General features: G+C 49.9%; 7 protein-coding genes across 7 annotated transcripts; 3 read left to right on the top strand and 4 right to left on the bottom strand.

Moving 5' to 3' along the window:
• Window positions 1-195: 195 nt before the first annotated feature.
• On the bottom strand, window positions 196-2,735 carry rpL3 (60S ribosomal protein uL3; the record flags this gene model as incomplete). Its single annotated transcript, XM_056911943.1, has 7 exons — window positions 196-451; window positions 518-1,191; window positions 1,259-1,415; window positions 1,500-1,557; window positions 1,666-1,697; window positions 1,770-1,812; window positions 2,726-2,735. The coding sequence occupies 7 exons, from the start codon at window positions 2,733-2,735 to the stop codon at window positions 196-198; spliced, it is 1,230 nt and encodes a 409-aa protein (XP_056764769.1).
• A 527-nt stretch (window positions 2,736-3,262) lies between these two features.
• cyc8 (putative transcriptional corepressor Cyc8) lies at window positions 3,263-6,241 on the bottom strand (the record flags this gene model as incomplete). Its single annotated transcript, XM_056911942.1, has 6 exons — window positions 3,263-5,004; window positions 5,064-5,220; window positions 5,281-5,373; window positions 5,441-5,620; window positions 5,691-5,977; window positions 6,055-6,241. The coding sequence occupies 6 exons, from the start codon at window positions 6,239-6,241 to the stop codon at window positions 3,263-3,265; spliced, it is 2,646 nt and encodes an 881-aa protein (XP_056764768.1).
• Window positions 6,242-13,261: 7,020 nt separating this feature from the next.
• On the bottom strand, window positions 13,262-14,220 carry N7458_008559 (uncharacterized protein; the record flags this gene model as incomplete). Its single annotated transcript, XM_056911941.1, has 3 exons — window positions 13,262-13,614; window positions 13,659-13,817; window positions 13,875-14,220. 3 exons carry the CDS (start codon window positions 14,218-14,220, stop codon window positions 13,262-13,264), a joined length of 858 nt encoding a protein of 285 aa, XP_056764767.1.
• A 707-nt stretch (window positions 14,221-14,927) lies between these two features.
• On the top strand, window positions 14,928-15,560 carry N7458_008558 (NADPH oxidase family protein; the record flags this gene model as incomplete). Its single annotated transcript, XM_056911940.1, has 1 exon — window positions 14,928-15,560. The coding sequence occupies one exon, from the start codon at window positions 14,928-14,930 to the stop codon at window positions 15,558-15,560; it is 633 nt and encodes a 210-aa protein (XP_056764766.1).
• A 2,433-nt stretch (window positions 15,561-17,993) lies between these two features.
• Window positions 17,994-19,007, top strand: N7458_008557 (uncharacterized protein; the record flags this gene model as incomplete). Its single annotated transcript, XM_056911939.1, has 2 exons — window positions 17,994-18,431; window positions 18,498-19,007. The coding sequence occupies 2 exons, from the start codon at window positions 17,994-17,996 to the stop codon at window positions 19,005-19,007; spliced, it is 948 nt and encodes a 315-aa protein (XP_056764765.1).
• A 1,954-nt stretch (window positions 19,008-20,961) lies between these two features.
• Window positions 20,962-22,303, top strand: N7458_008556 (uncharacterized protein; the record flags this gene model as incomplete). Its single annotated transcript, XM_056911938.1, has 4 exons — window positions 20,962-21,095; window positions 21,635-21,686; window positions 21,838-21,909; window positions 21,959-22,303. Coding segments are annotated over 4 exons (603 nt in total), but the record flags the coding sequence as incomplete, so codon positions are not given.
• Window positions 22,304-24,334: 2,031 nt separating this feature from the next.
• N7458_008555 (flavin-containing monooxygenase) lies at window positions 24,335-26,407 on the bottom strand (the record flags this gene model as incomplete). Its single annotated transcript, XM_056911937.1, has 3 exons — window positions 24,335-24,968; window positions 25,087-25,824; window positions 26,097-26,407. The coding sequence occupies 3 exons, from the start codon at window positions 26,405-26,407 to the stop codon at window positions 24,335-24,337; spliced, it is 1,683 nt and encodes a 560-aa protein (XP_056764763.1).
• Between the last annotated feature and the right edge of the window lie 199 nt (window positions 26,408-26,606).

Raw genomic sequence — 26,606 nt, 5'->3', positions numbered from 1 at the left:
ACTAAGTCAACCGTCATAGCATGAAAATGTATTTCTTTATTTTTTTTTTACGCTAGATAAACAAATGCAAGCCCAAATCTACAATCCTACGAACATTTCTACATTTACAGCAAAATAGCATCATAAAGGTATTGTTCGCTTTTTTATTGAACTTGAAATACGTCACGGACACCAACCACATAGACTCGAAACACCTTAAACAGTCTGGATAAGATCCTTCTTGAGGGTACCCATGAAGGCCTTCTTCTCCTCGGCGGTCTGGAAAGCACCGTGACCAAACTCGGAGGAGGTGTCGATCCACTTGAGGGCGACCTTCTCGGTGGCACGGCGGGAGGTCTGGGGGTACAGGGTCTTGCGGAGGGTCATGACACGCTTCTTGACACCGGGGACGGAGCCCTTGACCATGACGAAGTCGTTCTTGACCTCACCGTAGTGAACGAAGCCACCAAGACTGTGAAAGAGATGTTAGTAAGACGCTTTTTTTTGGGAAAGTGAAGACAATGCAAGGTGTACATACGGAGTAATCTGCTTCTTGGAGATATCGAACTCGGTGGAGGCGTTGCCCTCATCGGAACCCTTGCCAATACGGAAGACCTTGTGGTTGCAAGAGGTACGGTGGTGGTAACCCATCTGACCGGCACGGGCAACAGTCCACTGGACGTGGCTAGGGTGCCAGGCACCGATACAAGCGACCTTGCGGAGACCCTTGTGCGTCTTGCGGGGCAGCTTGGTGGTACCCCAACGGGAGGTGACACCCTGGAAACCGTGACCCTTGGTGACGGCAATAACGTCAATCATCTCGTCCTGCTCGAAGATGGTGTCGATGTCGATGGTCTTCTCGAAGAGGTTGCGGGCAAAGTCAACCTTGTCGGCAATGGAGCCGCCGTTGACCTGGATCTCCATAAGGTGGGCCTTCTTCTGCTTGATGGGGGTCTTGCGGATCTGGGTGTGGGCGAGGACACGGACGACAGTGCAGTACTTCTTGATGCGCTCGAGCTCACGGGTGACGGAGGCACCGGAAGACTCGGCGTGCTGCTTGGTGTACTTGGTGAAGGCCTTCTTCTTGGACTTGTACCAGTTCTTGTAGAAGCGACGCTTGACCTCGTCGCTCAGGTGCTCAGCCCAGACGGTGGTGAGCGAGCGGAGACCGCGGGGAGTCTCGATGTAACCGACAACACCAACAGCAACGAGCTAGATAGTAAGAATGTTAGAGTGGGATCCAGAATGGTAGGAAAAGGACTGGTGAGTTCCAACATACAGGAGGGGTCTCGATGACGGTAACGGCCTCAACGATCTCCTTCTTGTGCATCTTGGCACCGGGACGGTCAAGGTCACGGACGACGGTGGTCATACCGGCCTTGTAGCCCATGGAGGCAGTCAGGTGGACGGGCTTCTTGGCGTCATCCTTGGGGAAGCTATTCGCAGAAAATGAAGTCTCAGCACACGGATCCCCACACATTCAAGGAAAATTTTCGCAATCTCAGGAAATTCAAACGCACCTCTTGACCTTTCCGCGGTGGCGGGCAGCGCGCTTGCGCGGCAGGTAGGCCAGGGAGCCTGTAGAGAGAGAATCAGTATCATCGCACAGGAGGTTATGTTATTTTTTCCTGCGTGTCGAAATTTCGACTCGGCGCCGCAGGACAGCGTATTTGAGAGATCACGAACCGTGGCGAGGGGCTTCGAACTTCCGGTGACTCCTGAAATGAGAAGGGATATTAGCAATTGCATTCAGTGCAGTGATCGAGTAGCCATGGCGAGGTGCGACTCACATCTTGACCCTGTTGTCGTTAGCGTGGTGAGGACGTCGAGAAACTGACGATCTGAAAGTGTGGAAAGCATTTTGCGCTTGCCGAGTTGTGGGCTGAGTCAGCAGGTAAGCGACCCCACCGCTGAGTTATTCCCTGCGTGAGTCACATGATAGGTTATGTCACGTGTCACGTGCACGCTTTAGGCTTTTAACTTTTGGATGAGCCGAGTTCCCCCCTGATTGGTTGTTCCGCTCAGCTGGTCGAATTGAAGGCATATTCAGATACTCCAGCTACGCCGTCAATTTTGTTCTGCAGACTGGCGGGTCAAGTTAACATTTCATATGTACTAGTTATGCTTGATGTATCGGATTGTCAATTGTCTTCCCATATGGTAGAGAAAGTCCTATTCCCGTCTGCCAGGGCATTGCGCTCTGAAGGTGTCAGTCACGTCCTTGGTCAGAGCTTGCAACTGCCCTAAGCTGTTCTTGCCTGTCCACATCCCAGACATTAGAAAATATAGAAAATTGGATGATTGTGTACATTCGAGACAGAGCTTCAAACCTGGAGCTAGCTCTAGAATACTCGCATAATGAGCAATAATGAAGTTGGGCTCTGCGGGTCCGGCAATATATTTCGAATACTGGTAGGTTCCCGACCCTGACTTTGGGTAGAGTACATTTTCCCGGGGCATCTCAATATTTACTTTGCGCAACGCTCTATTCTAGGTAACTTCTCGTACAACCTAAAGCAATATACAATGCGAAATCGAACTATACTCAAGACTGGAAGTAATTGATTAGTCGCGCCGTGTTCTCAGGGGCGTGCTGGGCCCTTGGACCTCGCGACCTAATGATTTAACCTCCCGTTGTATTATTCGACCATTGAGATGACAGGTTGACTCGCAGGCTGCAATGTTAATCTAAAGTCATACTGTCCATTATACCTCGGAACCTAGGTTCCACCTTGTGGACATCAACCTAGTTCCATAATATCTACCGTGACTGGACCCGATCGAACACGTTTATCTACCCAATACCACAACCTACAAACAAAAATACTAGAAAAACAAGCCTTCAATGACAAAACGGCTGGATTTCCTATCACAAGATGCCTCGCATCGAAAAATTCACAGGGAAAAAAAGTTAAAAGAAAAGATCACTTTCAAATAAAGATAAAAAAAAAATCATCAGAGGCAGAAAGAACGGATACAGGACACACAACCGCATCCGGTGTCGACTCACCCAGCCCAACATCAAGTGGGTCTGGGGAGTGTAGCCGAAACGACATGGTCTTGACCACCAACGTTAAGGGTTAAAGGACATTCATACCGTACATGACGCGGGAAGAGGGGGAGGCTGAGGGGGTAAGAGTGGGTGATAGAAAGGACACGGGGGAGAAAGAAAAAGGGGGTGGAAGAAATTTGAGATTGGACTCGACAGTATGCAAACAGGCAGACACACGAGACATAAAATCATTCGTGATTTACTTCAGAGATAACGCGGGGGATATTCTTTTTAAGAAGTCTCAGTCTTTGAGGGGGTGCCTTGGCGACCGTTGCTGACTCCGTTGCCGTTGGTCGCAGTACCCGCAGCGCTGCCGTTGGGGCTGCCCTTGACAGCAGCACTGGCCTTCTTCTCGTCGTCTCCATCGTCATCGTAATCCTCATCGACATCCATCTTGCGAGCCGCGGGCTCGAGCGAAGAGGGGGCCTCCGGGCGAGGAGCCTCCTCCTTGACCGGGGTGTGGGCTGAAGGAGGACCCGAGGGAGGGCCATTCGGAGGAGGAGGAGCAGCGCCCTCGGACATGGGGGGAAGGCTGGGCCCACCAGCGGCGTGAGGAGGCATGTTTTGAATGGAAGGCAGGGTGGGAGGGTGGTGAGCCGCCTCCGACGGGTGGTAGTTCTCATTGGCACGGCGAGCATCCTCGCGGCGAGCCTCGGAAGAACTGCGTCGCTGCATCTGGCCAGGAGAAGGCAGACGAGCGGGGGGACTCGGACGACGGCTGTTCTGGTCATCCAAGCGGGCCCGGGTCTCATCACTGGCCTGCTTCTTGACGGGGCCGGCCTCGGCCTCCCAATCACGTGCACGCTTCATGGCAGACGGGGGACGGTCCTCGCCACGCTCAAGAGCAGCGGCCTCAGCAGCAGTCGCAGCTGATGCAGGGGCAGGAGCACCGGAGGCGATACCAGTGGTACTACCGCCAGGAGTGGGGGCGAGCGGGCCGTGGTGGTACTGCTGGTGAGGGTAGCCCGAGCCAGGAGAGGAGGGACGCTCATCGCGGATAGGGCGAATCTCGGTGGGAGGAGTGAAGGGGCGATGTCCGTAGGGAGGAGCAGGAGCACCAGGAGCAGCACCGCCGTTAGGAGCTCCGGGAGCGGGAGCACCAGTGGGTGCGGGAGGAAGAGGTCCACGAGTAGCAGAGCCAAAGGGTCCATTACCGCCGCTGGGGGCACGCTCATGAGCAGAGCCCGGTGCGTTTCCGAGCTGGGGCAGGGTGTGAGGCGGAGGGGGATAGGCATTTGGACCAGCCAGCTTGGGCGAGCGAGGAGGTGCGCCAGCACGAGCGGGATCAGGGAATGCCCGACCAGGCTCCTGGCGAGGGCTGGCCTGGGGAGCACCAGCGGGACGCAGGACATCGCGCTGATCAACGCCGTTGGCAGGCGGCAGGGTCGTAGCCTGTTGCGGGTGTAGATCATTGGCACCGCGATTCCAGTCAATCTGGCGAGGAGGAGCGGGGGCCTGAGGCGGAGGACCGACGGGAGCAGGGGCCGCAGCGGGGGCAGGACCACCCCACTGAGGAGCAGGGGGAGCCCCGACGCCGGGCGCCTGATAAGCCTGAGGGTGAACATCCTGTGGCTGAGGAGCTGGGGCGTTGTTCTGCTGAGCAGAGCCAGACAGCTGGCTCTGGAGAAGTTGCAGACGAGCCTTGATGTGAACGTTGGATGGGTCGAGATCCGCAGCCCGGCCGTAAGCATCGAGAGCGTCGGCAATCTGGTTGTTGCACGACTCATACAGCGTACCCAGATCATACCAGACCTCGGAGATGTATGGGTTCAAGCGAATGGCACGAGAGTAAGCATCAAGGGCATCACGGTACTGATTGATCTGGTAGTAGAGGACACCAATCGAGCACCAGAAGGTGGGGTTGCGACCATCGCGGTAGACGGCCTGCTGGTAGGCTTCATATGCCTTTGGGTACTTAGCCTGAGACATGTAGCAGCGACCGAGCAGGTACCAGCTTTGAGCGTCGTTGTTGTCTGGGAGGAGCGAGTTAGGACCAACGTTAAGATGGTATGGTGTACAGAGATATTCTTACCAGCACTGACAGACTTCTCCAGGTACTCAATGGCCTTTTCTTGACTCGCATAGCTGTTGCTCTGCTGGTGGTAAAGCCATCCAAGCTGCTGAAGAACCTTGGCATGGTTGGGGTCACGTTCCAGAACGCGCCGATAAGCAGCTTGGGCAGAATCGAACTAAGAAAACTAGGGTGAGTATGACGCGGCGAAGAACGGGATTGGGTTTGGAAAACTTACATCCTTCTGCTGCTCGTGGACGTGGCCGACCTGGAACCAGATGTCCTCCTCGGTGAGGGGACGAGGTGGGTCGTTGACAATATACTTGAAGCACTGGGGAACAAAAAGGAAAGGCGTCAGCTTTCAACCTCCACATCACCGATATCAATGGCTGACGTACATCAAGACTTTGGTTGAACTTCTGCTGTTGCTTGTATATTATGCCGAGACGGAAGTAAATCTCGTTGGCCTTCTCAAACTCGGGCGCCATGCGCATGACCTGAGAAAAGGCCTCTTCGGCGTGGTCCAGGGATCCATAGCGATCGTACAGGATACCAATACCGTACCACAGCTTAGGTTCCTAGATGGAAAATGAATGTGAGCCTTTGTGCCTTTCCCAGTCTCATCGTCACGTGGCTAACATCACTCACCTTGGGGTCGCGCAGGTGGTACAGAGCCTGCTGGTAGGAGGTGTAGGCCTCTTGCAAGTTATCCATCATCAAGTGACAGTGACCCAAGCTGCCCCAGGTCTCGCCGCTGGTGGGGTCCAGCTTCAAGATATTCTGGAGGTATTCGATGGCCTTGGGGAACTGTTCCTTGGTACGCAAGATGCACGAGATGGCGTTCATGGCGGGGATGGACCATTGATTGTGGCGCAGAGCTTGTTCGTACGCGTTCATTGCGCCATCCAGATCACCCATCAACTCGGTCAAGCTGCCTGTAGAAGTCACACCGTTAGTACCCAATTGCAAGGTTCCATGCCTCTGGTTCGTCGCCGATGGAGCTTCTTCATACCAATTTGGAGCCACACTTGCTCATTCAGAGCGGCGATCTTTTGAGCCGTAGTGAGAGAAACTCCCTTTTGGCCTTGAGCGGGAATCGCGGCAGGAGGCATGTGGCCATTGGCCTGGGCATGGGCGGCCATGGCGGCAGCGTGGTGTTGAGCCACACCGGCGGTAGGGGAGGGCTGCGTATGCGACATGATCGATCGGGATCGGCTGTGATGAGATTGTGGTTCACCGTGATGCGACCCACGAGTCCCGCGACCTTTGCGACACGATGATGCAATCTACCCGAGGATGAAGAGACCGCGGCGGGTGAGAGCTGAACTGTGGAGAGCAAGCGCCCGGGCGTGATGAATCGCAGATTCAAATGTCGCGCGAAGACGGCAGAGAAGATACCCCACGCGATGTCCGACCGGCGGGGGATGGATAGTCCAGCGATGGGGGGTGCGAATTGGATTGAGATGCGCGACCCAAGATAGGGGCCGAGATGGGCGCGTGTGGAGGTGTTCAGGGAGCACACGGGGAAGGCCCCGAAGTCTGGATACAGCGATAGAGCGAGAGGAGAGGAAGAGCAAAGGAGTGGATGATGAAGATGGAAGTATAGCTGGAGAGGAAGGATGAGATTGGGGGGGGGGGATGAGGAGGAGGATGCAGGGGAAGGGGAGGGGGAAGCCGGAAAGCGGGAAGGGGAAAAGGATGAAGCCCGAGAAGAGAGAAGGGAAGAGTCGAGGGGCTGGCAGGAAGTGTGAAATTTGCCAAGCGGCGCTAGTGGTTGTGTAGCTGGCTGCGGCCGTCACCAGAGAAGAAGAGGAGAGGGAGACAGGCAGGGCCACTGGGCCGAGGGGGGAGTGGGTTTGGGTTGTGGGTTTGACGAGTTTGCATTGGGCTAAGGACAGGTGTGGGACTGGGGGGTGTAGCACGACTGGAGCTAGGTACCTCCAGATGATTATTCCTGTCCAGTCCTCCGTCGTGGAGGAGCAGAGAGGAAGAGGGAAACGGGACCAGACGCTAAAGGACAGAGTCAGTGGGTCCTGCGCAACGCCAGCATCACCACGCCAGAAAAGAACAGGGTTGGCCCCCTCCCGGGCTTAGCGCGGTGGGGCCGGATCTGGAGGCGGTTATTGTCTGGATTTTCCGGTTGGATTTTTCTCGGGGGGTTTTTTGGGTGTTCTTGAATTTAGTTGGAATTATGCATTTCTTTACCCAGCAGCGGTGTCGACACTCGACAGCAGACAGCGGATGCACACTTGTCCTGGTAGGGCCCAGCAAGAAGGTACGGTACCTTCCTACTGTATGGACTCTAAGTAACTATACTGGGGATTTCCAGCTTATACATAGCTACGATATAGTACGATAATATATTACACCTATCTACAGTTGATACACGATGAAATATCCAGAGTATAGCATTTCTGCTCTCTCGGATTTCTCGTCTCTCTCGATACGGTAATCCCTCTCTGAACCCGTGATGAAACACCTCATTCTTCACTCACCACGAACTCTCCCCGGTTGGGCCGAGTGGCGCCCTAGTGGGTCCTCGGGGTGGATACCCCCCGTGGTCGCTGGGGGCCACTAAACTACTGACTAAGACTTTGGGCTCTTTTCTTGGCATTTGGCTCTTTTTTTTTTTTTTTTTTTTTTTTTTTTTTTTTTTCTCTCTGAGGCTTTCTTAAGTTTCTCCCTTCCCTCAGGACCGGGACGAGAGACTAGTGCCTCATTAGGACTAGTGCAACTGTTCCCCGTGCCACTCCGACTTTTAGCCTACATCCGGCAACTGGCGACTCTACTGGTGGTAACCGCCCTCAGACCCGGTTGGACCGTGCGGCACCCCAGCTCGATCCCTGACCCCTGGTCGGCTCCAAGACCATCACCTCCTCTTCCTACTGCTCCATCCTCCGCCTGCTGCATATGTACCGTACGCGGGACGCGGTACAAAGTATCTGTGGTGGACACAGCCCTGCTTCTGACCTTCTACTGAAGGTCTGTCCTCCGCCTTTATTCCGCTGCATGGCCAGCTCATCTCCCAATCCGGAATGGTGCAGCGTGCAGGGCTGTCGAGCGACCCTATCATCGATGGATTTGATAATGATATTTACATCCAGCCGAGCAGAGATCGATGTGGAAAGTAGTATACTTAGTATTGTCCATATATCTGATCTGAGCTACTGCATGTCTGAATGCGCTGGTTGGAGATGGAATGTCTTGAATTTCTCCGGGGTACAGCCCGGGACTTGGATGTCAGTGGATATATATAACTAACCTATATATGGAGTACATTTAGAAAGTACATACCATGTACTCCATCCATCATACACACTACCCAACTTCTTTCTCTATACTATACTAACAGTACTCCGTACTCCATACACATATGCTGTTAGCCCTCCCTTCCTATATTCCCATCCTCCTATAGGCAGGCCGATGCACCCCCCCCCCTCTCCTGCAGGGTTCCTTGACTTGCATACCAGGCATCTCTCTCACCCGTTTTAAGCCCGACAACCCAGCCAGTCCAGCCAGAACAAGCGCCCCCCTCCCAACCCGAAGTCAAAAGTCAAAAGAGCCATGGCCCCCTCCAGCCTCCAGCCGCTAGTGCAATTCGCCCCTTCCGTCATGACCTTCCAGTCGTTCCCGCTCCCAGTCACTTACCCTAACCGGTTTAGCAGCAGTCTCGCTTCTCTCCACAATTGAATTGGCATTTTTGGTGATTTTTTTTCGTTTTTATTTCTTGGGCCTGGAGTTATATTTCCCGGATTCTTCGTCTCTAGTTGGTTGCTTTAATCCTCCTACACGACTGAGAGACTGCCTGTCGCCCCTCGTATTCTTGGTTTTCTATTGTGATGACACCCTACATACAGATAGCTCCTTTATCGTACTTTCTTATTTCTTATTTCTTTTTTCTTATATCCCCCATTATTATTTTTCCATACCCTCCGTCTCACCTCCCTCCTCCACAGCCACATCAGCCACACACACCCCTTTGCCGCATGCCAGTGCATGCCAGTCGACGACGATCTTGATTATGTATCTTCCCACCCGTGCTCTGGCCCCGTGGAGCCTGGTATGTGTCAATGCACTGTTCTTCGGACCCGAACGTATCACTCCGTAGTAGCTGCAACTTTGTCCCTCAACCTTTTCATTGTTGATGACTGGTTTACGATGGGTTGCCCTGCCCTTTTCCTTGACCGTTAGCCCTGCCGATCCAAACACCTTCCACAACCCACCCATCCACGATTCCACACCGACTGTATATACCTGATCCACCATCCTCCATAATCCAATGTTGTTCCCAATCAATTCCTCTAAGAAGGCGATCAGGCACCTATTTCATAAATACCATGCGATTCTTCCTATTGTATTCCTGCCCTATGAGCCAGTATACTAGATAGTCCTTCCAGACCCTTAGCCCCTCTCCATAATCCATCCAGACTGTTCGCTGTTCATTGTCCACTCTCTCCTGTTCTCTTTCCAGGTCGCATCCATCCATCATCCCTGCTGCAGCCTCGATCGGCCCCCAATATGTCGTCAGCCCGGAGGAATCTCCAGTGGATGGATCCACCCGGGGCGTGGGTACGAAGCCCCTCTCCATTCTCTTGATTATAATTGAGCGAGAATTTGCTTCTGATTATTTTGTTTTCTGTTGTCTGCTACCTCTCGCGCAGGGGTTGGACTAGCCGAGCCGCCACTGCCGTTGCGTCGCAGTACAGTAGTCCAGTCCATTGTGTGGCCCCCTCTAAGAACCTTGGAAGAGCTTCACTCCATACAATCGGTTCCTTTCGCCGTGCTATATTTACTCCCTGGACCAATGGCTAGTGGACTCCGACCTGGCTACGGAGTACTCTTAAAAGTACTATCAACGCTTGCTGTAGTTAAACGAGTTCCTAGCTTTCAGCCAAGAGGGAAGGCTACAGAAAATCTGGTTACCATTCCTCGTCACCTGATTTGACAGCTTCCAACTCCCGCGAATCCCTCGTTCACTAGTTTCTCCCGAACGGATTCCTTGGCTTAAGTACCACACCCACACTGGCACACACACACACAATCACAACCGCCATCCCAAATCGCTGCCACGGTTACACAACCGAACCACCCCCACCCTTCAACGTGCTATACTCCGTAGACGATCGTCGACAAGCTGCCTGTAACCCTCGAACTCGCGTCACATTAAATTCCTCTAGAGTCCCACGACACCCGTCACTTGCATTACATGACACAATCTCAATGACCATAACACGGGAGGAGAGGATCTGGTGTTCCTACTGTACACCCCCTTCCTCTAGCGGATCCCTGCAGGCGCCCACCAGCTCCGCTTCGGAGAGAACACGGATGGAACCGAAGGCAACTGAAACCTCCTCTGCGAGGATAGTCACGTAAGACTCGGTATATGATGTGTTAGAATAATGCATACATACAAACCTTCCACTGTTAGAGAGTCATCTGGATACTGCTTTCGTTAATTTCAACTGGATTTCATTCGGTCGCCTCGGTTGGGCGTCTCGGGGCATCCTGTTCCACGGAGTAATCCACGCAGCCGCGCGCATACTGTAGCTCTGAGACACGAAAGTCGAGATACCTGGGAGGAGGTCCACTGTGGAGACTGCCGTGATTCGGGTCCGTCGCGGCCTTAAGTACAGAAGTATTTAGGGGGGGAAGGCCACACACTCTCGCGAAGACGTGGGAAAGAGGGGGGTTATACATCTCCATTCTCAAAGGACGAAGCGTATACCATATATACTACTCTGTTGATTCTGAATTGTTCGGAAACCCGTATTCACGACTCTAGCGCGCTTCGGCTCGATGCGCCCACGAGAGGAGATAGTCGCGCAACTTGTTTATAGGATCAAGGGCATGCTGGTGAACTTGGCTCGGTCGGTTTATAGAATGAAGACCAAGTATTTAAGCTGGCTGGTTTGCGTTTAGTAGAATATATACGGCCATTGCCCTAACATGGCGAACCCACGGATTATATCGCAAAGCGATGCGACCAGAGCAGCCGAAAAGCGGCGATGCACTGCGCAAAGGCTTAACCTTCAGTGCCAGTCTATAGCTTCGCCTAGTCAAGCTTGGCCAAGGAGAGTATGCGATAATGTTGGTGTAACACCCGTAAGAACATAGTAACAACAAGAATAAGTTCAGGGTTCATCAGCCTAGTCAAAACTGCTCCCGCTATAGCTGTCAGGGATGTGCAGCAATATCCTCCCGACTTTATCAAGGCTACAGCATCCGCTCTATCAAAGTATTGTATACTGATGGCCTAACTCTGTACCATTTCACTTGACATATAATAAAGTCATTATATACTACACATGGAACAATCAAGATATAGCAACCTACTACACATGGAACAATCAAGATATAGCAACCTACACCTGGCTATGACCCCATTATATAAGTACATACGGTGGACACCCCGCGCACGGTCCACCCACAATGGGGACCACATCCAAGCCAGGCAGCTTCACAACCGATACCAGGTCAGGTCCACAGGATTTGTGGGCACGCCTGCTGCAGCCACAAACGGAGCCCTTCCAATCTGCTGGGAGGCTTGAATGGGGCATTCAAATGGATCCATTCAAGTAACGGGTCATGTGCCCCAACAACGGGCGGAGGCTGGAAACCTGTGGAGAGTTAATTCAAGAGAACTAAAAATCCCTGGACTTGGCTTGAGGCATCTAGCATACTCCCTGCTTAATATGTAAAGCACCAGTCGACACACAGAGAGGAGTCATGCAATCAGCCACAACAAGCATTGAAAGCATTGAGTCTGTGACACTTGACCCTCCCAGAGTGTCGGCGGGAAAAGCAACACAGTACATGGGTACATGGTGGAGGGTGGGGCCTTTCTAGGCTAGCTACTTTGCTTTTGCCTTTTTTCTTTCTTTCTTTTTTTCTCCTTTTTTTTTTGCTTTTGTAGCGATTCAGTGATAAGCAATGGTATCTGCTTAGAGCTGCGATAGGGAAAATTGCCGATTTATGGTGATATCATATTTGAGATCGGAGATTGGTCCCGTGCGGCTGAGATCGACTATTGATGATCGACTTTCAAAGCGTGAGTTTAGGGTCGATAGCTTTGACAATAAACTAGGGTAGTAGTAGGTAGCTTCTCTGGGATAGCGATCCTTCCTCTGGTAAAAACTATTGTACCTGAAAGTTTGAAGTATCGCGTGCTAAGGGCTGGCCTGGTAGATCGGCGTGGGAAATGGGTTCGCTTTAATGCGTTTGCATTTAATTGAATCGTCCACCTCGAACCATCGCATATACAATACCAGTCATAGGTCAAAAAGAAGACAAGTATGTTCCATAGGACCCAAGAATATTGCATCATTGCATCGTACACCCTTTCAAACAAGCCTGGAACAAATCTCCCAAGCCCTGCACGTATCCGGCTCGCGGCTAACATTGCATTTTCCCGGGCAACCAGGCACCCTGCATCCACCCTGAGATCGTGTCAGCCGGAGTCTTGGGAGAAGGGATGAAAGGGTGAGTAAGTAGACTTAGCACTATGTATACAGTACATACAATACTACAGATAGTACGACAGTAGGTATAGATATACATACTGTCAGTAGGGTTGTATCCACCCTGTACCTACTGCTACTTATTTTATGACGAAGTATAATCATATACCGTACGATACAAACTGTACTTATGCAGCGGACCCTGTCGGCAGGATGAGGGGATTCGGAATGTCTGACAGGAAGCAGGGGGGATGTGCCTGGGGCGCGATCTGTTGTCGGGCTGAACCTTGTTTGTTGTGCGTGCTCGGGAATGATGCCGGCGATCGGATGGACCCCTTGCGACATGCAGCTGGCTTGATCTATCGCGCTTGGCTGTATCATATTTTGGGACTTTAGGGTTTAGAGTGTGGGAGCTGAGTGGTCTCACTAGGGTACTTTAATTGTATTGGTTGCGGATGAGAGAATTAATTGATAAGGTGTACTACACGTGGGCTTTGATTGTGACTTACTGACTGGACACCATGATAGACACATAAGTGTAGGTATGGAGCTGATTGGGACTGTGTTCTTTCAAGGGATGCCCTTCTACCTGAGATGATCTGCTAATAGCCCTGCTTCCTTTACTGGGATGTTTCTATGTCTTAAGAACGAGGTCTTGGAAAAGCTGTTTACCAGTCTACGAGATTTTACTGACCAGGCTATAGAATTGCCTAATATTCATACACGATTGTATCTCTAAAAAATTCCTTCACTTCCAAATCATCAGTCTCGGTATCGTCGCGCAGATTCTCCTCCGACAGCACCATAATCACCCAAGCCTGATTCGTGCATCGTAAACTTCAAATCAGAGATTCCATATATCGAGATAGAGATCATGTCAACAACCGCACAGATACATGAGAAGACAAGAGCCACAATACCACGGGTAGTAAAGCCTGCAGGAATGAAGCCAGGAGGTTTATTCTGTCCTTTCAGATCCAAGTCATCCTCGGTGTTTTCCGCAGCATTACTTCCCAGCTCATACCCGCAGCCTCGCAGACATCCATCCGGTTTTGCGAGAGACTGAACTGGTCCTGGATTGTCGTGGGATCTTCCATAAACGTCATCGCAAGGCCCTATATTATATACTAGTCAATGTGACAATGAAATAACCAGACACCCGGGTTATTGGCAACGAAGCGGATTACATAGTATCCACCAGGAGGAAGGACGAAGGTATCCCGTCGGGCAGGGTATGTTGGGAACGCGGTATGGTTGGAAGGATTAAAGGTCGCGAAGTCTGTTCCGGCATCGTAATCGTAAAAATTGGCGCCGTAAGCTGGGTATCGATCCAACTATTGGAAACTGTGCCCGTGCAGGTGGAATGGATGGGTACCGGTGTCCTGGTTACTGAGAATGACCTCGACTACCTCATCTTGTTCGAGCACGATGGAATGGGTGTAGTCCCTGTAGACAGTTGAATCAGTTGCTAGATCCCCAGCATACTTGACGGTATATAATGTCGGTACCTTGGGAGCTATATAGGTGATGTTGTTTAGGAGAGCGTAGCCATCGCCATTGTCGAGATTCTCCATGATCACGGTGACCTCAACCGTCTTTGTCGGGTTCTTGTAAAGCTCCACTCTAGCATGCGGAACGAGTTTGATGTCGTCAAAGGGGTAAATTTCCGAAGAGTCGGAAATTCCAATGTCATATTGTCGTGTGCCGCGCGTTAGAGTCATATTCGAGCCAGTTGGTTTGGTGAAGCTGATGCTGTAATAGACGGCAGATACTGGAGTGTTTGGGTGCACGAGTACTGGTATATGGGTGTCATGGTTTGTCATAACAGTCTGTCATTGAAAATTATCAGAAAACTTACTCATTTATAGGTAACTATTCTCATGTGTTTCATGCTTGTTCAATCTATGACTTTTTTGCGTCACAGATCATACAAGATCTTTTTGGAAATCCATGTGATGTTTGGAATTGTGGTGATGCTTGGTCTTTTTATGTGAGTCCTACAGCCCGAGTCTCCAAGAAAGGCTTCTGACAGAGATTATTCAGACACACAAGCTTCGACGGTCCCGAGTGGGTTGGATATCTGTGGTCACCAGTCGCATTGTGGATTCTCGATCGACTTGTGGGTGTCTGCCGCCTGGTTCACTGCGATCTGAATGCTCAATTTGGGAAACAATTCCCGCGACCACGTCCTCCACGGCCATCTACAACGCAGAAAGTGATCTGATCACACTCGAAACTACCCCGGGAAAGCTCACCGAGACGCCAAGACCAGGCCAGCACAACTTCATCTACCAAGGAGGCGTGCTCAAATTCTGGGAGAACCATCCTTTCTCGTTGGGTGCCTGGGTGCCTGCTTCTGAATTCAAGAACGAAGGGTCTTCTATGCCAGTGTATAACCAGAAAAAGCTGATATTCTATATCTGGCCCTATGACGGCTGGACTCGCCGTCTTCGAGATCAATGTCGCAAAGCAAATAGTCCTTTGCATCCAAAATTTCTCCTCGAAGGACCATACAGAGCCACTACATCGTTTTGACACCAATTTGATCGTTGTCGGAGGTACAGGTATAGCAGCTGCGCTACCTTACATATTAGCTCATCTGGAAGCGGACCGGAAGAGCGAACGTAAGACTCTGAAAATCCACCTTGTTTGGTCAATTCGTCAAAGGCAGATGTTCTATCGGATTTTCACGAACGAGTTGGCAGCAATCCTGCAGCACCAAGATATTACGACCTCTGTCTACTGCACCAAGCTCGATATAACCCCAAGGGAGTTCGACTCGGATGATTGTGTACTTTCCAAGAACTGTGCACCAGAAGTCATGAGTACGAGGGTCGGCTCGCCGGCTTCAAATGGTAGCCTGCGGTTCATGCCTGGTCGCCCCAACATACATGAACTCATCATGAGTGAGATGGGAGAGGCCCGGAATAGCTCATCGAGCATTGGCGTCTTGACTTGTGGACCGGCACAGATGGCTGACCAGTACCGAGATGCAGTGTATGAGGCGATGAAGCATGGCTTCCATGAGATAGATTATTATGAGGAAGCTTTCGGATGGTGATCCTGTTAGAGCTGGAAAGGCCAGACAATGACCATAGAACAGCGATCGCGAATTTAATGAAAATGAAGAAGCTGACAACCCGGTTGGGAGGACAAGCCTTTTGAGATCTATAGTGCATAGGCCATTGGACCCCCTAGAACAGAAAATTGCTCGTTCCGACTAGCTAAAGAAGTAATCTCTTTCAATTCAAAGAGCGGTAACGTGGTGTTCTATCGACATTCGATTACCGTTTGACCGGGGGGTTCAAGCCTGGGGCCAATCAATCCGAGCTGCCACACTCATTGCTAATGGCGACTGATAGTGCGAAGAGCCGATTGGCAGACTTCATAGCTTGCTATCAACTCCGTGGTCGGGATTTGTTAAACAGTGAATATCCTGTGACGAGTAGTCTGCACATGCCTCCTCTGTGCGGAAATATGGCTCAAAACTCGGGTTGATGCATGGCATGGCTCGCTCTACAATGCGGGTACAAAGAGATGTGACAGATCTCCCCCACCCACCACCTACCTCATCAAGGATGTGCGGGCAGCTGATGATCGACGGATGTGAACCTTTGCTGTGCCATTACCGAGGTCGGACACATGGAAAAAGATGCTGTCAAAATCCAACCGTATAGATAACTAACAAGGTAATTGAATCACAGCAGACTGTGACCAGCCTCTCGCAGGACAAGAATAATTCGGTAGACGACCGGTCCGCATCCCCGACGTTTCAGAGGCCAAGCGGCGCGGCACTCAGGAAGAGCTCAGGCCGGGCCACGCAAGCCGCGGATCTGACTGTTCCAGCCAAGCGCGCCGTAAGATGAATGCTGCAAAGTGCCCTGAGAGATGCCGAGATCTTAGGTTTCCTCCCTCTAGAGGGGGACCAAAAGGTGAACTCTTGGGGAGCAGAGCCAAGGCAGCCTAGACCGAGATCAACGGCGAGTCGGTCAGATGCTCCGGATGAACTTGCAAGTATTGACTCACCGGGTCTGGGCAGCTGGGCGGCGGAATGAGGAGTTGGAGAGCCAAGACTAGGCATCCTGGAAGTTGTGGTCGGGGACAAATTGAAGGACTAGGGGTATATGGAAGAGATAGGATAATATGTAATGAATGACAACCTCACCAATAGCTCGGAGATTATGAAAAATACAAAGCCTGTACAGAATCAGTGCGGTATGATTTTATTCGGCGATTAGTATGCAAGATCAACACTGCTTGTCCCTTCGGAGGTATTTGCTTGATCAGGGTGCATATGCGCCCAGACGGTCCCGGTGCAATATTGAGGTGTTTTACCTAAGAACTATTGGAACGGAGCATACAAGGAGCCCTCTTTCTGATACAGAGTCCCTCCCTTCCTTTCCTTTCCTTTTGTTTTTTGTTTAACGCTATGTTCAATGGATGCCAATCTCTCGGCGTCTCGGCAGGGCTCGGCAACACGGCAGCACGGCATGGAATTGGGGAGAATGTGTCAGAGGAAATTGTCAGATAACCAAAATAACCAGAGAGGATATGGGCATAACCATGATATATTGGTACTGACTTATAAGCTCTAGCTCGCTGGACATAGTTACCAAGTATTGAAGATTAAACTGCAGAGGATATTTGTTGATTTTACTTGGTACGGTATAGATCACGTGTGTTATACAGATACACGCCGATACCGTCATCCAACGCCAAGGCGCCTCTCAGTGCGGATCGTGAGGCAAATAAGCCAATAAGAAACTCTTCCAGGCCACTGGTGGGCCGAAGTTTGGCTTGGCAGCTTGGCATTTGGGTAAAATACCGTTATGGAACAGACTCGTGACCATTCCAGATTTCCGTCTCCCCACAACATCAATCACTGGATGTTCCCCCCAAGTCCAAGTCCTGGTCAATCTGCACGACAACAAACGACAGACCAAGGAATGGACGACGATCCAGGACGATTCACAAATCCAAGTATCGGAGAGACCCGTGATCGTCCTGATGGATTGGCTAGCTCTGTGTCCACCCATTATTGCCCTCTTTACCAATTCACTCTCAATAAATTACCTGCCAGCGTACCACCCCCCCCGACCCTCAAAATGCCAAGGGCTCGGCACCTGGGCGCCTTGGCGCAGACTGCAAACAGCAGGAAATGCTCCTCCGCTGCCATGGCTCTTTTTCTGGCTCTTCCGCTGTGCGGTCCTCTGTCTTATAAGTCTGTCTTTCCGCCCTGATCTCCTTTTCCTCCCCGGTGAGAAAGTCCCTCCTGGTTCTGCCGTCTCCTCTCGTCTCTCCGGCACCCTCAAAAGACCGACACTTGTGTCTACCCCTCGTCCGCCCCCTGATGAGCAGTGTTGACTATACTACTGTAAGCCGGGGAGACCATGGAGTGAGCCCTACGAAACCCTAGTCGCCTTCTGTGCGCCTTGTACGACCGTCGGCACCACCTCCGTCTCGTCTTGTCCTTTCTCCTCTCCTCTGGCTCGCCATGCGGCCACCGGAGATGTCTTATAGTCCTGCCTACCACCAAGGCCAGGACGCCCTCGGCGCAGCAGCTCGCAATTCGATCATCGCCCCGCTGCCTGATCGATCTATGGAATCTCGTGACCCCAATTATCCAGCTTCGTGGCGCCCCTCTGTCGACGGCACACCCTACGAGGGGAGTCTTCGATCTTCTGGCCCGCGGAGATCCCTCGCCCAGTCTCCGGAAGCTTCACGGCGCTCTTCTCGAGTCGACAACGAGTCCCCCGTCACTCGTGTGGTGGTTTCAGGCGGGGTGATACACAAAGAAGAGCGCTCTCGTGGCAGCTGGGCTGACCAGCCCTCTTTGATGTCGGCCGATCATTCGGGCACACCTCGCACGCAAAAGCGAGGCGGTCCCGTAGATATACCTGCGGTGGATAGTCAGGATGCGCTACTGATGCTTGTAAGTAGATTCATACTAGGCTATATTCACTCAAGGTATCTTGAGCCCTAACATGGCTTGATATAGTTCCGACTCTCCGTCCCGGTCCCGATATACTCCCTCGGCGCAAGCTTATACACGTGCTGCGCCTTGATATTCGCCCTCCTCATCTCTCCTCTCCGACTCTGCCCTCCCACACCATACCTTCGCAATACCTCATTCAAATCACAGCTGTGCGATCTCCTATCTCCAGCCCTACATGCCCACGAGCGCCTCGTACGCATGCGGCCACCAACATCACACCGATCATCCTCCACACAATGGATCCAAGCCGAGATTGACTCTGAGCAGCACTCAACGCTAGCCGAGACAAATCGATACTACGCCGTTGGCATGTCTATCCTTGTGTTGACACTGTCGCCCTTTTTCAGCATCGCAATCCTGCTGTTTGCATGGACGGCTGCATTTTTCTGGGTCTTCGCCATGGTCATGGGCAACCCGGACGGAACAGAGCGCAAAGATGACGGCCGCGCCGCCGTTCTTGGCGTCTGCAAATGGTGGCAGACGTGGCTGGGCAAGGCGCGAAAATCGTCATAACACAAGCCACAGACCCATGCGGGTCTACCATACTTCCCTCATGCCCCATGGGAAAGAAAAATATCTCGTCCCACGCCGGACTACCGGCAAACATAAAGTCTCCTTGCTACATGATGTACCTCGTCATGTATGACAAAAAGGAGACTCACGCGAAATGACCCCCTCATTGAATACCTTCATCTGCCAATATTACCCCCATCTACATGGGAGGCTACTGATTATACATGTTTTGCATCTTTCCCCCCGACCGGGATCCACGGAGTCCTGGATTGGCCTTGCTCTCTTACACTTACATCCATTGTTCTGTTTCCATCTCATTATGTCCATGGTATCGGAAGCGGGCGCATATATCCTCTTGCTTTTTCTTATCTCCCCCCTCGGACTCAAGTTCATGTTTTCTTGTCTTGTGGGGGGCCTTTCTTGCTTTCTTGCAGATCCTTGAGGGCAGAGTGGTGTCTTTCTTCGACGATGACTCTTGTCTTTTGTGACCTACGTCGGGACAATCACCTGCACTTGCTGTGTACTTGTATGTATTACTTTTTATCTGCGAGAAGGGGGGAGGTGTACGTATTTGTTGCTCTTGCTCTTTGGTTGAGCCAATTGATACCCGGGTTTATTGCCTTTATATGATCATTCGTTTACGTAGTCCTAGATGGTTTGTGCCCTGAAACGAGGAACGAGTGAAGGGGTTTACTCCCCAGCGCGAGCTGCCCGCAAAGTTTGGCTTGCGTTTCGTACTGCAAAACCCTTGCCCGGTCTCGCCGCTGATTCGTCAATTTCGACGCCAAGAAGTGTTCTGCTTCGCTCGAGTCTATCCTGCCTACATTGTCTCATTGCTCGTCGACTTCTCCATCCATCTTAGCTCTTAGGGTTCTAGGGCTTCGTTCCGCACTTCTATGTTTCCCTTCTATGACTGGCTCGTGCTAGCTCGTCCTTGCTTGGATAACTCTCTTCTTGACTTAAGGTTTTCTTAAGGCATTGATATTAACTTCCGCGCTTAGCGTCGCTAATTCGCTGGCTTGTGGAATCCCCTCGCTCGTCTACGAGGCTCTATAGCTTCACTGACATGTGAGAGAACACTGAGTGCTGTTAGAACTTCGGTTGCGGTTACTTAGCTTTGTAGTTTGACTCGATTGTTCGGTCTATTCATGATTCAAACAGATCCAATCGGCTTCAGCTACCATCTTCCGTAACTATAAGCACGCTACGACCGTATAGCCTTGGCTCTTGCACTCCCGCTAGGCCCGATATTTTCGACTATTACCTCATAAAAGAAAACTTACCTGCTTAGCTCTTTTGTGAGATTTTAGTTCTATTTTTCATTCTGCCTAGTTTTAATTGTATATCCCAGTCTTCAATCCATTTTGACTTTACGGAGATGTTTTTGTATCTATGCACGCCTAATCATCGCACGCTATACCGCACATTGCCACGTAACTTAGTGTATATATAATTAGCTGATCCTAGCGAACATGCATATATAATTACATTAGACTTTATTATCACTTAGCTCCACTTCACTTTCGCACTGATTCACAGTAGTTTGCGATGTTGCGATGTCTGTATAATTCCCCGCGAGTGGATTTTTAGCACATACGACCATAGGGTATGGAGAACAGGGCTTCCCGTCTGCTCAGCCGTACTTAAGCCACGTATAGTACGCAGAAAGTTCTCAATACGCCCTAAGCTCTAGAATGGCGTCGGATTTGATCTTAGGGTAAGTGTGGGTGATATAGGTAAGAAGTTTGAGGACTAGGGTGATAGAGGTGAGAACGGGGTAAGAACTAGGTAAGAACTAGGTGAGAGCGCGTAAGACCAGGGTATGGATTCTCACCCTGATCACCCCCTCTCCCACTTGAGTCCGGGCTATAAGTATAAGCCCTAGGGCGTATGTCTGGTCTGCTATTATTATTCTCTTAACACGTAGCAAGTCAAAAGAAGATACTCCTAAAGGACTTTCAAAAGAAACTCGATAAAAGAATTGCACGTGCTACGTCACGTGGTTTCACCCGCGAATATTAGAATAAGCAGGAACAAGATAACAATAACTATATGCCTTAAAGAGCTCGCTCTAGCTACTCTACGGAAGTATAAAGACACGGCAATAAATTAGGCATTATAAGTTTTGCTATCTATAGGTACAGACCGGGTCACTTATTTTCGTAGATAGAGACTTTCTCGTAACGAAGCGACAGATGCTAATTTTTCTAAAAATAAACCTAATCCTACCCTACAACTTCTGAAATCTTTTGCCGAAGACTATATTGCAATAAGAAAAAATCTACTAACACAGAACTCTGCGTATCAGAATCTTATTAGCTTTACTTTAACTTCTTACCTTATGCCTTCCCCTCCCGTTTCCCGGCTCAGAGACCAGCTAAGCTAATAGATGCTCTATAGCATCTTACTTTTAATATTAAATGGGGCGCTAATAGTTAAAACGCTAGGTGACGATTGATACTAAGCTTCTAAAAGGATAGCGCTATCGCGACGATAAAGACTTATAAGACTGTATCTAAGTTACTGTGAAGTTTGAATACTAACTCTAAAGAACTAAGACCAAAGAACTAGGTTAGAGAACATCTAATTCTTAGAATAAGTTTTGCTTTTTAGGTGATAGTTCATAGTGTAGCTAATAGCGCTTTTAAGGGGCTTAGTACGGTAGCTGATGTTCTCGCCGTGAGACCTCCGAAGGGGAGAGAATTATATACGCTTGAATAGAAAAATAATAAAAAGGAGCGCCCTTTCTTTAGGATAGTGACCCCGGAAGGGCCCTAGCAGAATAAAGCGTTATCCTTCTCCTCCCTACGCTACAATTTTTCGAGTCTAGCTTAGCGTAAGGGTTTCAAAGACCGATTACGGGTACACGGAATTCGCGGCGGCGTTACAAACTGCATTAATCGTAAGCAATTATAATTCTCCTGATATATTCTGCGCTGATCTCTACCTAGCTTTATACGCAACTTGCTGTCGAACGCGCACAACTCTATAACAGGAAATCTAAATGCCTAGAAGCTTGGAAGAAGGACTTTATACAAAAGTGGTGGGATTTTGCATACAACGAATACATCTCCGGAAGCGGATTCACAGAATACGATAGATGTCACGGGGTCTATCTCGGAATCATGGAGGTTAGGCATCCAACCCCGCCTGCCAGGTGTTCCGGAGATTTCGGTGATTACGGATCAGGCTCGCGATGGGATGCATTAGTCCCGATGAATTGCAGCCGATCTCGGAATAATGATGTTCAGCTCTCGAATCTGTACCGATCGAATAATCCCTTTCATGTTAAATAGTTAGCTTGGAGGCCAGGACTATGGGCCTCCAAGATTCAGTCTTGTTCCAATCTGACTTAGTCATTTTTCTCATTCAACATCTTCCTTCTTCTTACCTAGTTGACAAGTCTCTGTCCTGTATACAGCCCCCTGACAAATAGCTTCCACGGGTTTAGATATATGTGAAGGCCAGGTCTCTCCTTGATATTGAACACACGGAAGATAAATATCTGAGGCGGTACCGTTTTCCACTTCAAGGCTCCAGGACCGAGACTGTGATTATTAGCGATGCCGTGCTTCTCGGGGTGTAATGATATCCTCACAAGATTTTGTTGATTGTAGCTCATATAAAAAGGCGGACTAGGAGGTGGCTCACCCATAATAGCACCATTTCCCTCCCTCAAAATCCATTTACCCTTTCCACTCTCTATTTCTATACATACCCTGGCCACCGGTCCCTAGTTCTTCTGTTATGAAATTTTTGATATTATCTGCAGCTTTTGCTGTCTATCTTTATCTCCTGCGTCCGGCCATCTTCTCACCTACGGCTGATGATAATGTCAGCTTATTATTGCCCGGGTTCTAAGGCCATGTTCTTCAGGCAGGGCTGATCGAAGTGGTACGCATCACTGGTGGTTCCTTTCTTCGCTGTATCTCACCGTTCCTAAAACGACGGCTCAAAAACATACCTCGTACCTGCCCTCCAAGTGTAGACCAGGCCTCCTGTGGAATACCAGGAAACAGATTCACCGCGATAAGTGCCATTAGTTCCGCTCAATTAGCTAATATCGATAGTCATGGACGGTAGTTATCTATCCACCTTGCCAAGAATTGTCATGGGCTTATATGAATGCGATAGAATAGCATCCATCTCATGCAATATCGAAGGGTCTACCTACGCATTCTGTCACGCAAAATATGGTAGTATCGATGTTCAAGGGACCCTGGCCCTAAAGGATCTTAATTGGTGCAAGTGCCCATCACCATGCTTTACGTGAGTGAAGGCCATGCAATAGCAAATACGAAACCAACAACCATGCCGATCCCTGCGGCACGACAAAAATCAAAACTCAGTGTCTGAGATCTTTCCGCCTGACATTCCTCAACCTAACTCAATCGACGCCTAAACATGTCAGACCGCACGTGGCCCCGTATCTCGTTCGGACAGCAGTAACAGCTGGGTAGCTCCAAACTTAGAATCCAGGCTTTCGTGCCTGACATCCCCCAATCTACCATTCCATGTTCAGAAGCAATTGCAACTCTCAATGAAAGATCACGGTTAGGTCCGGGACTTCTCGCGTCGGATATAACCACAGCTAAACAGGGGTAACACTCTCGATTATTGTTCATTAAATGATTATGTTAATAATACAATGATCAACTCAGTGTAAGGCCTAGACCAATGCATAGCAAGAATTATATCTCACATATTGAAAAGTATGAATAGTGATGTCCCCCCGCTTCCCTCTGTAAGCTGCATTCCCTTGTCGTGTGGTACCACAATAAACTCCCCCGGTGATAAAGAAGCTTTATTTATTTTGGGAAACCCATTATTTTGGTCGACTTAGTCTAAACCAACTACGACCAAGTGGTTCTTCGGGAAGGGCGGATCCAACATTCCTGCCCTTGTAGTCCAGACGACTGGGTTGAAATCCGCTACCATGTGCCATGGGTCATCACCAAAGACTATTCCGGTTTAATTGGAGATTGCTTGCAAGTTCGACTTGTCCTTATGGCCATATTAAAATCCTCATCGATCTCCTATATTACTTAGCATGGTTACTGCGCAGAGACACTCAAGGTTACTTGCATCATTTTTTCACCGGTATGGAAGTCTGATTATTGTGAAATCTATAACAGCTTCCGCCAATTTCTAAGAGATAACAAGCTAAAAAAAAACTAGACATGACTAAAGACAGAGAGCACGAACAGACTAGCAAGTCTTTCTAATAACCTTGTCTTCTTCAACAGGACCCAAAAACCACCTATCGTAGCTCTGTCAGTACTCCTACGCAAGGGAAGAAAAATCCAAACTTTGGAAGGGAGAATGACTCACGTTAAATCCATTTCATTATCCTTCTGGCACTCTTCTAGAATAAACCCATTAGACAACCAGGCAAAAGTCAATTCCTCTTCTGGACACAGGCTTGTCCACTCAAAGTCTTCCCACCGGGGGTTTGAAAGTAGCTTGAAGTAATGCAATCTCGAACCCGGATGAAGAGATATCAGTGGGCCATTGACCTTGCCATTCTTGTATGTCGATGCACAGTTAGAGTTCCATGCTGTCTTCTCCAGCCATGCGAGGGCTTGTCGCTGGTATGCGCGCGGGATGTGTGCCTTTGGAATCACAGAGCTGTAGTTTTCTGTCTGGAGCTTTTGGATGAACCGTGAAATGTACTCTGTGACCCGTTCCAGTGAGGAGACCACGCTACCATGGCCAATAGGACTGGCAGGGCCGAGATAAACGAAGTAATTAGGCATGTCGGCTGCAGTGACAGATAGGTAGCATTCCGGGGTTTCTTCCCACTTTGCCTGCAAATTTGTGTTGTTTCGACCGATTATAGGAAAGCGGGGGGCAAAGGACATGTTGAATCCCGTAGCACAGATGATTGTGTCAACATTGAATTGTTCTCCAGAGTCGGACATTAAGCCGGATTCGTTGAGGATTTGATCCCACCCCAGACAACTTCAACTTTAGGTGAACACAATGCTTCCAGATATCCATTTCCGGGAGTGGTGCGGCGACATCTGTCAAAATAGAGATCTCAGAAATGATCAACGTAATTAAGGTGAAGTTGTCCTACCCAACAGAGAAATCAGGAATAAGCCGCTTCTGCACTTCCGGTCTCGAAGCTAGCTTCTCATTCATCTGGGAAACAGAGTACTCCCGTGCTTCTCGCTGCTCTATCGAATCTTTCAGGTATAGCCGGAATCGAGAATTTAATTCCGATTCCACCTCCTTTCGATAAGCAAGATACTCCTCTGGATGTTCCCTCCAGCGTCTTTTCTGCTCCTCAGAGAAAAAAAGGTTCGCGCCATTAGGGCCAGCAAACTTTTGTGCAAAGCTAGCAGTGACCCAGGTCCGGCTACGAATGAAGACATAGACCTTCTCGACCTCATCCAGAATCGCAGGGAGAATTTGCACACCTGTACTTCCGTTTCCGACCAAACCGACCGTTTTCCCCTTCAGCTTCAGTTGATCCTTTTCAGGCCAGACCGCTGAGTGTACCATCTGACCCTGGAATAGTTCTCGACCGGGAATAGTTGGCCATTTCCAATCGTTAAAGCAGCCTGTTGCGTTGATGAAAATATCGCATTCCTCGTTGAATGGTTCGTCCACCTCGCCCTCTTTATTGGCATCCCGGTTACTGACCCTAACCGGTCGTCCATCTGTGCGGACAACAGTGACGCACCACTTCTGTTTGGGTTCTAACCATTTCGCACCGATTACTTTGTGGCAAACTTTGACGTATTGGCGGAGGTTGTGTTGATCTGCCACGGCCTCCATATAACGGTGAATATCCGGTCCTTTCGCATAGTAGCTCGGAAAGTCGGGATAGGGCGCCCATGAATACTAGAAAAGAAGACAGAGAATTGATTAGCGGGCAATTTGGAAAAGCTGTAGACAGAATCATCAGTACCTGGTAGTTATGGATTGGAATATCACAGCTGTGAAAGTTTCTTCTCAGTACGTTGTTCCAATCGTAAATGAAAAGGTTGTCTGCCAAAAAGATAGAGTCCTTACGCGCATCTTTGTAAAAGCAAATTAGGTCAATATATAAATAGGTAAATTAGGGAGTCGCATTAAACATACCCTGGATATCTGTTCTCAAACCAAGTCCCTCCAACAGACGCATTTTTCTCGTAGATTTGCAAGTGCACATTCGCAAGGCGCTGGGTTTCAACCTCCCGCGCGAATGCGAGCCCACTGAATCCGGCGCCAACGACGATGACTTTTAGGGGACGAGCTGTCCCAAGGGGAAGTCTCGACAAAGAGTATGCGATGTCATCTACTATCTTGTAAGGTTCTGTTGCCTCACCTGGTGCAGGATTTGCAGGAAGGAGAGTTCGAAAAGCCTCGAGGGCCTCTCGGCGAGCAAGGTCAGTGGTATTGAGTTGCTGCATAGTGATTCTGGATGGTGAATTCAAAGCAGCCGGTCTTCGTCTTGGTTTGCAGGATAACCTTTTTGCGGGACAACGTTGGCGCTCGAAGGTATATATAAAGAGACACTGGGTTAGTGGAGAGCTATTACAATTTGGTCAGTATCAATGTTATGACAAACTGAATGACCATCTAATGGAGATTCCCACATTGAACAGGTTT

The sequence above is a fragment of the Penicillium daleae genome, assembly GCF_028827525.1.
Source record: "Penicillium daleae strain IBT 16125 chromosome Unknown utg000007l_segment0_segment0, whole genome shotgun sequence".
Classification (NCBI taxonomy): Eukaryota; Fungi; Ascomycota; class Eurotiomycetes; order Eurotiales; family Aspergillaceae; genus Penicillium; species Penicillium daleae.
This window is presented reverse-complemented; position numbering and strand designations above follow the sequence as displayed.